At 41.5% G+C, this 12,037-nt stretch overlaps 1 protein-coding gene across 4 annotated transcripts in view; it reads left to right on the forward strand.

Moving 5' to 3' along the window:
- Positions 1-315: 315 nt before the first annotated feature.
- ROBO1 (roundabout guidance receptor 1) overlaps positions 316-12,037 on the forward strand; it is a 431,492-nt gene continuing 419,770 nt past the window's right edge. For 3 of the 4 annotated variants that reach the window (XM_045002117.1, XM_045002119.1, XM_045002118.1), the window contains exon 1: positions 317-643. In XM_045002117.1, the coding sequence (XP_044858052.1) occupies positions 589-643 (55 nt within the window). In that variant the 5' untranslated portion in view covers positions 317-588. Of the gene's footprint in view, positions 644-12,037 lie in introns of all 4 variants that reach the window. The other variant, XM_045002116.1, reaches the window with a different exon arrangement.

Below are 12,037 nucleotides of genomic sequence, written 5' to 3' on the forward strand. Positions count from 1 at the left end.
CCCCCGGCTCCCCCCTCACCTCAGCGCCTCGCTGAACAGCAGCAGGGGGGGTCTCCAGCGGGGCCTGAGCGCCGCCCCGCCCCGCTCCGAGCCGCGTGGGGAGCGGGCGGGGCTGGGAGCTGCTCACCGAGCGCAGGGAGCAGCGCTGAGCCCGGAGCCCGCAGCCCCGCCCCCTCCCCACGCGGCTGGGAGCGGGGCGGGGCGGGGCTGAGGGGCCCGGCCGGAGCCGCGCTGCAGCGCTGTCCGGGGACGCTGTCTGATGCGCTCAGGCTCCAGGAGCGCGGCGGAGGCGGGAGCCTCAGCGGTTCTCTTGGGGGCCCCTGCGGAGCCCGGGGCAAATTGCCCCCTTTGCCCCCCCCGTGTCAAAGCCCTTTCTAGGAAAATCCAGGGCAAGGGGGAGAAGTTACAAGACTTGGGGTGCTGCTGGCAATACCTTCTGCGGGGAGGACTCGCTATTAACTCCTGGATGATTAGGAAACCTTGCTTATATTAAGCTTCTGTGGATTTACAATCGGAGGGGGCTTTTACTTTGTGTTCCTCCCCCCTCCTATTTGGCATGAGACTGTTTGCAGGCGCCACCTGAGGACAATGATCGCGGAGTTTGCTCACTTTTACCTCTTTGGATTAATATGTCTCTCTTCAGGTAACCACCAGAAAAAGAAAGGAAACCTTTTACATGCCAAAGCTCAGTAAGGAGCGCGCTCGCTCGCTCTCTCTCGCTCTCTCTCAGTTGTCTTTGCACAGCGCTATGCTGGTTTCACTAAGTGAAGATGCTTTTTCCAGTCTGAACTCTGGAGCTCCAGCCTCTCTCTTTTTCCGTTTTAAATTAAGTTTGCTCTCGATCGGATCATGTGTGAGAAAATGCTTTCTTTTTTAAAGGGGGAGGGGAAGAATAGCCTGTTGTTTTTTTCCCCGAGTCTCCAATATTTCTAAATGGGTTGCTTTGTAGACTGCCTGTGATTGAACCTGGAGTCCTAGGGACGGGAAACAAGAGGGAGGGGAGGAGAGGGCTTGTCTGAACAAATGGCCTTGGATCGCCCGGGATCTTTTAGCATGGACTTTTCTTCCCCCCCTCACCTACCCTCGGTAGTAGCATCGAGCTATTAGTTGTTTGATGTAACCTAGGGTTGTAATTAAAACTGATTATGAAGAAACTGCAGGAAATAGCTCACATCCTATAGTAGGAAGGAACTATTTGTTCTACTTGGTTGGATTTAGATATAGATTATAGGTATTACAAAGGGGGAAATTAGTGTGTGTTGGGGGCTTACACAGGGCACGTTTTTTCTTGCATCATTAATAAGCTAGGTCAGAGTTCTCTCTTTTGAAAGGGCTATTACAAATTAATAGATTTGTTATCTCTCGTGAATTTCTGTTGGAAGCTACTTTCAGGCCACCCTTTATTGAAATATACAAGTATTTTGCCAAACAAAGCTGATGACTTTCTGCTTCCAAAGCAGCGTGTAGTACTCCTCGTTTTAGCCATCTCCCGATGCTCAGCTTCTTTCAAAAAGTTAGATCCTGCTCTTGTGTGGTAACTTTTAGACGAGCTACAACGTGCATCTTGGAGGCTGTGGGGTCTGTAGTTACATGAGTGGCCCTTGTATAACAAGCGTGAATAATGTGAGTATTGGGAAGGTTGTTAAGTCTCTTCACGTTGCATGGCCAGTATTTCTCTCCAACTCCAACACCCTTTGCTTAGTGAGAGAGTGGCTGGAATCGTGGCACCCATGTTAAAATCATGTAGTCTGATTACTGAAATTCTTAATTGCAACTGCGTGAAATCTATCCCCGATCAGAGGGGACACGAAGCAGTCTGGCGAGGAAAATGAACCACTTCCTACGTGCTATAAGGAAATCCCCGGTAGCCTGCTGCGGTGTAGACGTTTAGGTTCGGGCTGGAGCTGGAACCCGGGCTCTGGGACCCTGCACGGGGGGTGGCTCCTTTAAAATAGGGCAGCTGGATGTAGCTCTGTGGGAGCTGAGCAGGTGAGTGGGTTAAACCTTAAATTCCATGCCTGTTTCTCTCTCTGTCGCTCGGATAATGTAGCCATCCTAACAGTTTGCATGTCTAGTTGATTGAGTGCTCTTTGCCACCGAGCTGGATGCAAATTGAAGGCACTGAGAACTAATCGCCCCGCTTGCCTCCTCCTTTCCCCTCGCGTTCTCTATTTTAATTTATAGCCTCGGATTGCTTTGAGATTATTTTTGATTCACCTTCTCTGTTAAAGTTTATTCACGTGTGTAGAGTGAAGTGTCAGTATGATAAATGGAGGAAGGAGAGATCACTGAAGAGATAGGGGGATTAATGGTCATTAGTTACTGTTTGAGCTGGATTTGTGTGTGTTGGGGCATTTTATCATGCCTGTAGATTAAAGATAGCATTATACTAATAGGGTATCGTTGATAGAGAATTTGCAAGTGAACAAAAACTACTGTCTTTAAGTACCCTATCGAGCGGTGCTGGAGAATATACTATATAGACTTTGTTCATCATGATTACTGTGGTTTTTACTCTGATGTTCACCTAAAATCACACTGGATTGTCCCCCACACTGGATTTGTAGTTTTTAAAAATAACTTCCCTTTATTTTTTTCTTCTCCAGTGAGTTTACCTCCTGTTTTTACCAGCTATCACTTCGACCACATTTGTCCGTCTGCACATTTAACTTGCAGCTCCTTTCATCGTATATCAAAATATGATCATGAAAATGCAAAATTTAATGTATCAAATTCAGCAAAACCTTGTCCTCTAGTTTAGATGAATTAGAGGGACACTAACATGACCAAGTAGGAGTTTTTTTCTTGATTTTTATGCAATTGAAGAAGACCCAGATGAGTGAGTAAAGTTATGGTAATGTAAGGCACCTGGTTGGTCAGTGAATGAAAACATTTTTGAAAGATTTAAATTAAATACAGTGCCTGAAGAATTAAACCTTAACTTATTACATTTAGTGATAAAATGCTTGTTTATAGATCATATAATTAATTTAACCATTACAAGTTTGCTGCTAAGTATTGTATTGTACTCTTTTTAATGTGGAAAGCTCTGCCTTTTTCTTTAAAAGGGAGGGACTCTCTGTATCCCACTGCAATTGTCCTGCAAAAAATGTTGTTGCTCGCTCTACTTTGGATTTATATGCATTTGTCCATGTTAGCTTCTTCCAAGAAGAGATAATTGGAAGAAAAAATGTTTATGGTTCTTAATAACTTGTTCTGTGTAGGTCTTCTCTGGCAGCTGTCTGTACCAGGAAAACTTACTTTCATAAGGATAAATTGAGCTGGGACTGTACCTGGATGTGTCCTTCATTCCAGGTTAACTAGCAGATTTCCCTGTCTAGTTATTGTCCCTTCTTCCTTTTCTTCCACACAAAATTCCCTGCATCTGGAGCAACAGAATGAAATTAACTTGATTGCAGATTTTTTTCTTAATTTTTCATGCTGAAGAAGTGTGAAAATTAGAAGAACTACATCTGTTCTCTACTTTGGGGACTCCAAGATTTAGGGAGACTTGTCACTAGTGAACAGGAGATAATGTTTTCTGTAAGCTTTGTGGGGGTTTTTTTAGATGCAATTAGTCAAAGAGCAAGATTTTTTTAAAAGGCCAGTCTTTGTGGCTGGAGGTATAATGTGCCTGCAGCTTAGGTCACTTAGACATCTAGCAGATTGTGGTCAGGTTTTTGAACATGAAAATGTGACTGTAAAACAGAAAGCTTAAAGCCCAATTTGAAAATGTGGCACTCAAAGTTCTACTTTCCAGTGAGTTCCACTTGTGATTCTTCCCACCTCCCCCCCGCCCCCTCTCTCTCTCTCAAAATGGAATCCAGAAAAGGTTCAGCAGTGGTGGGATTTTTTTGCTTGTCTGTTCCTCCTCTCTGTCATTACAGGAAACTGTTTTTTTTCTAAATCTGCTCTTGCTCCCACTGAAATTAATGGACTAAATCCCGTTGCCTTCAATAGAAAAAGACATGCCTGTGTGGCGCACTCAAAGGCTAGGGACTGAAAAACTTGTCAAACACTTTTTAGCCAGAAGGATGGTGTGTGGTGGAATCTACTAGCCAATGGCCAATATAAAACTGGGGTGGGGGGACATAGGATGAGGGGAAAGATTTCCACTAGCAAGATCAAGGTGCAGCTTAATGGAAAGAAGCACAGGTGTTGGGAATGGTGCTAGGATTTTAATGGCCATGTAATCTTCTCTGACATTCCTCCTTGGACATCAGCCTGGGGCTAGTAGATATTGGATACACTTGAAATTTGATTTACTTATAGTGCTGGAATGGAGGAGCTCCCCTCTCTCACACCTCCATCTCTGTTTTAGTCTCCAGTCAAAAGGATGGGGGAAGAGATGGAGTGTAAGGGATATGGCCATTGTCCTGAGTAATCCCCATTCCCTAAACTTTGCCCACCCCCTTCCCTATTTTTTTTGGGCAGTTGTTCCTAATAGCTCATAGAATTCTCATATCTTTCCCCAGCAGGAGTAGGAACATCAAACTGATATGACTGAAAATGAAAGCTTTCAGTTGTGGAGACTGACTGACTCACCATATACTCTCTTGCCAGGAATCAATTCATACAGCTCTGTTTTTAAATTCATGCTCAAGGCTTTAATGATCTCCTGGGCAGAGTGAGAGTTTGTTACTGGCTGGATTCATGAGTCCACAATGGAGATCCTTGCATTCCTACAGCATACTCTATTGCCTGGCTTTCAAGTGCAGTATGCTTTTCCTCTCATTACCTGGTTATTGTAGGATATACAAGTTAGTGCTCTTCAGTTAGGATTGGTAAATTTGATGAACAGGGATTTTTTTGCCTTTTGAAATAGCTTTATGTGGTTGAGTTGCCTGTGCAGGCATGGTTTTCATTGATAGTTCTAACTAGTAGAGGGTAAAACTGGTTCCTGTATTCAATTATAGGAAAGTTGGGTTTTTTTTTTTTTTTTTGAGGATTGATAGTTAGAACAGGTGGAAGAAATCTGAGAACCCCAAAAGTCTGTGCCAGTTGGTGGTCTACCCATTGGAGAAAGTAAACCAACAGTGTTTAGAGTTTTCTGCTGACAAACTTCCCAAAATGCTTCTGACAAATGATTTTCTCCCCTTGAACCTCACCATTCTCTATCAATATAATAGGAAGAGGTAACTTTAACTTTTTTTTTTTAAGCTGTAACTCAGAGGATTACTAGATTTTAAATGTAAATTTTTCTACAGTACACAAATCATTAGACAATGTAAGAATTTGACAATTTTAAAACTAACATATACATGAAGATAAGTATCTTGTCTCTTTAACACTAGAACCTGAGGGATAGTAAAAGCTTATCTATTTTAGTAAATAGAATTACAGTAATTCTTTTAGAGGAGGACCTGAGAGAGTAGAGCTAGCTTTAATGTAGTCAAAGTTGTCTGCACTAGGATTGTGGTTGAAGATGCAGTGACTCCAACCTAAGTACGAGGAGACCAGTCGCACATGACTAAATTCCTTCTTCATAACAGAACACAGCTTTAAATACCCAGTTGGCTATCTGGTTGGAAACCACTTACTCATAGCCAATAACGCTGCTACCTGTGGAGATTTAAAAAAGCATGACAAAAGAACCCTCTTTGCTTTTCCAGTTTGGATTACTGTGGTTTTTGTTATGGTTCTGTTATCAAGGGAGAGACAGGTTTTTTGATGTGGCTTCAAAGATGGATTTTAGGGTCAGCATGACTTTCAAAATACATTTTAACAGGAGTATTTCAAACATCAGAAGCTTGGCTGCATTCCTTACTGCTGCACGCAAATTTTTGCTTCATCTCAGTTACCGCTAGCTGTTGTATAGATACTTACTTTTGTCTACAAGGACATTGATTTTTCTCTCTCTAACAGTGGTCAAATGCCACTGTTGTTCCCCTGTTGGCTAATGTTTCGATCAGGAAAACTCATGCAACTAACATGCTTTAACCAAACCGCTTCGGTAGTGTGCAGAACTCTTTCCGGCTCAGGGCCAGTAGGAAGCATTTCCATGCACTTTGACTAAAAGCTGCAAAATCCAGTTGCAGATAGTGCTTCTATATCGTGATGCCAACTTTTCCCAACCTAGCACTAAAAATTTCCCAGATCTGGTGGAAAAATTCCCAGATAAAGTTTTTTTTATTTCAAAATCTCAAAGGAACATGTGTGTTTTTAATAACTATATAATATATATTATATCCACATTATTCTTATTCATTCGAGATATTTCACATTATAATTTGTATATCTATAGACATGTTTTTCAATTTTAAACTTATACAGTAAATACAATATTTAACACATGAGTAGGATTGAAATTATATAAAACAAGTTTCACTATTTAAAAAACAAAAGTATTAAGTACAATATGTGCCCTCAAGTATACTGTACATCAAAGTTACTTTGAAAAAATAAAAAGTAAACATATGATTATAAAATAAGATAAAAAAGCAAACAGAACAAATAACACTTTTATATAATTATCCTTATTATAATCTGAGTTTTATCCATGTTCTGACTCCTGGTCTGAGTCGTCACTAAGAACATCATTACCATCATTAATATTTTTACTAGTTTTATCACTTTCATTTTTACTGTACATATTTTTACAATGTAAATACAAGTGCTTAATAGTAATTACAAAATTAGACCATTTCTCTTGTTTTGCTTTCAAAGCTGACCTTATAACTACACTAGAATTGAGTGTTTTGGTTGTCATACAGTTTCTTTTTTTGGTTTTTATGTCCGTTACCATGGAAAATATTCTTTCACATGCTGCATTTGAATGCGGTAATGTGAAAACCTTTTTAGCCAGTTCAGATATATTTGCAAACATGAATTGACCTGAATAATCTTTGATCTGTTACAGCCTCAGCAATTTTGGAATCAGGGAAACATTTTTAACTACTTCAGTCAAGTGTTCTACAGATTGCTGAACACAATGTCAGTATTCAAAGTAACAGGCCATTCTAATCTCTGCATTTTTAACTTGCTCTTCAAATTTTTGTGCTTTTTAAATTTCACAATCTTGTTTATTAAACATATCAATTTTCTTTGTATTAGATACTGTCGCGATCTTTTGTTTGTTTTTTACCACTAGCGTGCTTATCTAACTCACTAGTACCTGCCTGGATTTTTACATCACAATGTTTGCAATAAGCTAAAAAATTGTTTTCTACTTTCTGCAGCCAGTCTTTGTATTTACCTTCTTGAAGCCACGAGTCTTGAAAGGCTTGTTTGAAAGTAGATGGCTTCTCTTTTGGTGGACGTTAACCCCGAGTCTTCAATACTCTGTCGGGAGTGCTCTCCCTTTTGTTTTCATTTTGATATGGATGGATCTTTGTCTTAGTGGCGTCCTCTTCCTCTTCTCACCAGTCTCTTTATTCATTTTTTTACGTTAGATAAAAAATGGAAAGAGATCGCTAAAATAATGGAATGTGATCATTAGTATAATGTATATTTCAATTTATATTTAAATCAAAGAAGGGAACATATTATTATATATTATTACCTAACACAGTAGGTGAAGATATTTAATATTTGCCTGGTGGAGGGTGCTGTTACAAATTTATGAACAGCCGAACGCTCTGGACCACATTCTCTGTGCAACTGCAAGCACAAAATACAGAATTTTAGAGATTTAATGACAGTCCAAGAAACTAATCATAATGAGTAAGTATTGCAATATATGTAATTATTGGAAGAAACCTTACCTAGAAGATAAATTTGATAACCATCTCCTCATTACCCACCAGCCAGCTGTTGCTGAAAGTTGGTTTGTTGTGAGTGCATGTGCACACTTGTCACTTCACTTGTGCTGTCATGATATAGTACATTGAAGCACCACCAATAGGAGAGCAGCACAGCTCGATTATGAAAATCACGGGACAAATATTCACCAATCAAAGAATGCATTTTGAGGGAAATTTAAAAGAAGCGCAAATATTTTATTTTTTATGAAAACTTCCCAGGATTTTTTAGATTTGGAAAGTCTTTTACTTTTAATGAAAATTTCCCAGGATTATTTAGGTTTTGAATGAAAATTCCCAATTTCCCAAGTTGAAACATTTTACTCAAAAATTCCCAGATTTGGGGAAATTTCCCAGGATATAGAAGCACTGGTTGCAGAACGGGTAATGTGCTCCTGCCAAATAGTCTAATTATTATGGTTTAATCTGAGTCTTCAAATGGAGCAAACAGTAGCAAAAAACCCAGAAACTAGTGACAACTAAGTAGCAGCCTGGTTCAGTGTCTAGTGTAAATGTGTTGCATCCATGCCTAATGATTGTTTAGAATAAATCATTTAAGGGATGCTTGTTTTTGAGCGCCTAATGCATTTCTTTGGCTATCTTAATTTATTAGTTTAATGGTGTTACAGTTGAGAAGAGAGATATTACTTTAGATAATGCTTTCCCAGCCAGAAGGCCGAGAAGCAACTTTTCAACTATTCTTATCCTTTGAAGCTGAAGTTTTTCACACTCAGTGTTTTTTTGAAAAAGAATCATCTTGGCCAAATCTGATGAAACCTGATTCTCTTACCTCTCAGTGTATAAGAATGTAGAAAATATAACAAAAGTAGTTTGATACTTAATTTGCTCAAGTAACTGAAATGTCTTTTATTTCACAACCCTAAACATGATGGTTCAGTTAGTCCTATTAGGGGATGATTGCCTTGCCAAATTAGTTTATACACAATGCTGGTGCTAGCACTCAACCAGTCACTTGTAGAGCTCATGCAGTTTGTTTTGTATTGTCTATAGTATTATCAAACTCTGGTTTTTGACCAACATGAATCTAAAAATGGCTGCCTGATTTGCCATTTCAGAAGTTACTTTGGAGTAATTTTCAAAATATTTCACACTCATGGTGAAGATTGCAGAGGTGTGTCATTGTTCATGTAAATCATTACTGAGTCAGGAATTTGCCATTTTTGATGGGACGGAATGGCTATAAAACTGTTTTGCTGTCTGAGCTGTTAATATTTCTAGTTTTTCATACTCAAGGAATGGGTAAAAACCTGGCTCTTTCTAAGCAAGAAGGACATTTATAAACTTTCTGTACTAAAGGACCTGAAAAATTTTATTTGTGAGATCTGCTGTATAGCCTTGCCCAGTCACTGGTGCTTTCCTGGACCCTAGATATAGGCACCTTTTTATTGGCATCTCCCATTGGCTAGCTTAGGTGGCTCCCCACCTACTGTGTTGGCTGTTGTGGACTGCATTCTAAGGTATCTATCTCTCGCCATTCATTGTAGAGGGAGCATAAGCGCCTAACTTGGTTCTGGAAATGCAATGTTGTTCCTATGTTTTTTAGGTGCCTAAAAGTTAGGTGCTGTGATGCTCAGCATTGCAACAATTGAGTCCCTGCGTGGATCTCAAGCTTGAATGAGAGGCAAGTCTGTAGTTACAAATGTGAGATTCCTCTTAAGATCAAGACGCAGAACTATTGCTTTAGAATCTAAGTGTTCTTGTTCAGCTCCTGAATAAGGTAGGTATCTCATAAAATGAGAAATATCAAACCCAAATTAAGTGTCTAACTTTCTTTATTAACCTTACTGGTGAAAAGATGAGCCTCAAAAGTGGCTTCTGCTATAGAAAAGTGTGTTGAGCAGGGGCCTAATCAAACAAATAACCTGAGAACCTTCCTTCCACCCATTTCTTCCTGCACCCTTTGACCAAAGCAACCGTGTGGCTTGAGGGAGAGCCAGGTGTGTGATTCTTTCCTCTCCTTCCATTTCTTATTCAAACTTAGCGTCCTTATTTTAGTTTTGTGGGGAAAATGGAGCAATGAGTGAATGAGCAGCTAATGCTGTGGATGTTTATAAACCCTATTACCGCAGGTGGCTTCCGAAAGACCCCCCCACACATACACACACACCCTGAAAGGAAGGGACCTGTCTCCTAAAGGACGTGGAAAGAGGAGAGCTAGTGCTCTCCATACCAAGACCGTGTCAAAGAAGAAACATTCCTTGACTCCATCCACCACGTCGGTACTGACTGTGCCCGGCTTAGTTCCTTTGAGTTCTCAGGGACCTCCGGTACTGGTGGTCCTGTCACAGCCGCACACCCTAAGTGGGCAGGCTCTAAGAAAGAGGGCAGGCAGAAGACTGCCTCGTCCACCTTGGCAGCAAAGACAAAGCACTCGGCACCGAGCGACAATGCAGTATAAAAGGCAACAGCGCCACCCGCTGTCCCTATGTTGAATAGCACAGACACTACACTGGATTGCCACGCTGTCCGTGGCATGCTCTTTGTTGGCTCCTTTCCTACCGGCACTGCAAGGTCCCCTGGTATTGCTACATTTCTCCATTCTGCCTTTCACACAGGTACCTCCATCAGTACCACAGCCTCAACAGTTTCTTGCTCCGAAGGACCTGAAAATTGCCCTGGTACCAGAATCACCTCTCCTCTGTACCGATACTGCTTCGGTACTTTTGCTACTGCTCACTCCACCAGCTACAGCCGCTCCTTCTTTCTTTAGTGAGGAGAATGAAGATGAGGAAGGGGAGGCTTTTTCTTCCCAACACTCTTCACCTGTGCAAAGCAGTGTTCAGTCTGCACATCCTGAGTGCCCTAAGCCTCTACCAGGATCTGAATTTCAAGGGTGTTATGGTCACCTGTGCCCTTCCCACCTCAATGGGCATTCTGGGACTCATGGGAAGGTTATAGGCAGTTTTACCCCAGGCCTCTAGGTGGCACCACAGAGGTACATAAGCACTCTTTACCACAATCCCCTCCCAAACACAAATTTGAGGAAGTGAAAGAAGTTTTAGCTCAGGAGGCGGCTCTTGCCACCTGTACTTCATTCTCACTAGATGAGACTATTATCCCCCTTGCACCTCATGCTGGAAATGATTTCAAGAATTTCCAGGGGCTCTTCAAAAGAATAGCAGAGACACTCCAGGTAACCCTAGAGGAGGTCTCCAAGTCACGTCATGAGCTTTTGGACAAACTTCACATGTCCACATCCTCCAAGATTTCCCTTTGGATTAACTCGGCAATCATGGAAACTGCTACAAACATCTGGCAGACCCCAGCTGCCATCCCACCCACATGTAAGAGAGCGAACAAAAAATATTATATCCCTTCAAAAGGTGATGGAATTTCTAATCACACACTCACAGATAAATTAATTGGTAATTGATGAACTACCCCTTATGATAAAGAGTGGAAAAGACTGGACTTACTTGGCCACAAGGTCTATTAATCAGTGACGCTACACTTCCAGATCAACAATTATGAAGTATTTATGGAGAAGTATGACCATATAAACTATTTCAAAATTTCTGGCTTTATTTACTACATACCAACGGACAAAAGAAAGCAATTTACATGTCTCATTTCCGAGTGCCACCTGTTGGCTAGAACTGCTTTCCAAGCCTCTTTAGACTTTAGTGACACAGTGGCAAGGACCATCACCACTGCCATAGTTATGCTTTGGATCTCCTGGCTTTACTTGTTGGGCTTCCCTATGGTAGAGCTACAGTAGAAGACTTTCTGTTCGAGGGTCCAAAACTGTTTGCTGCCAAGACTGACAAGCTGCTCCATTCGTTGAAAGATTCGAGGGCCACACTCGGGTCTCTTTGCATCTATACACCGGTAACAAAACACAAACATCGCAGCATCCTAGGCCTGGTCTACACTGGGGGGATCAATCTAAGTTACACAACTTCAGCTACGTGAATAATATAGCTGAAGTCGATGTATTTAGATCTACTCACCGCGGTGTCTTCACTGTGGTGAGTCGACTGCTGCCACTCCCCCATCGACTCTGCCTGCACCTCTTATGGCGGTGGAGTAAAGGAGTAGAAGGGAGAGTGCTTGGGGGCCGATTTATCGCGTCTCGGCTAGACGCGTTAAATCAATCACTGTCTGGCGGGCTGTGTAGACATACCCCTAGACAGGCCCTGTACACACAGCAACCGAGACAATATGATAACCAGAGGCATAGACCGTGACCAACCAGAGGCATAGACAGAGATCATCCAGATGCAGACCATGATCCTCCCAACCTACCACATCCTCTAAACAGCAGAGCTGAAGGTTCG

Source organism: Mauremys mutica, chromosome 1, assembly GCF_020497125.1.
Source record: "Mauremys mutica isolate MM-2020 ecotype Southern chromosome 1, ASM2049712v1, whole genome shotgun sequence".
Taxonomy (NCBI): domain Eukaryota; kingdom Metazoa; phylum Chordata; order Testudines; family Geoemydidae; genus Mauremys; species Mauremys mutica.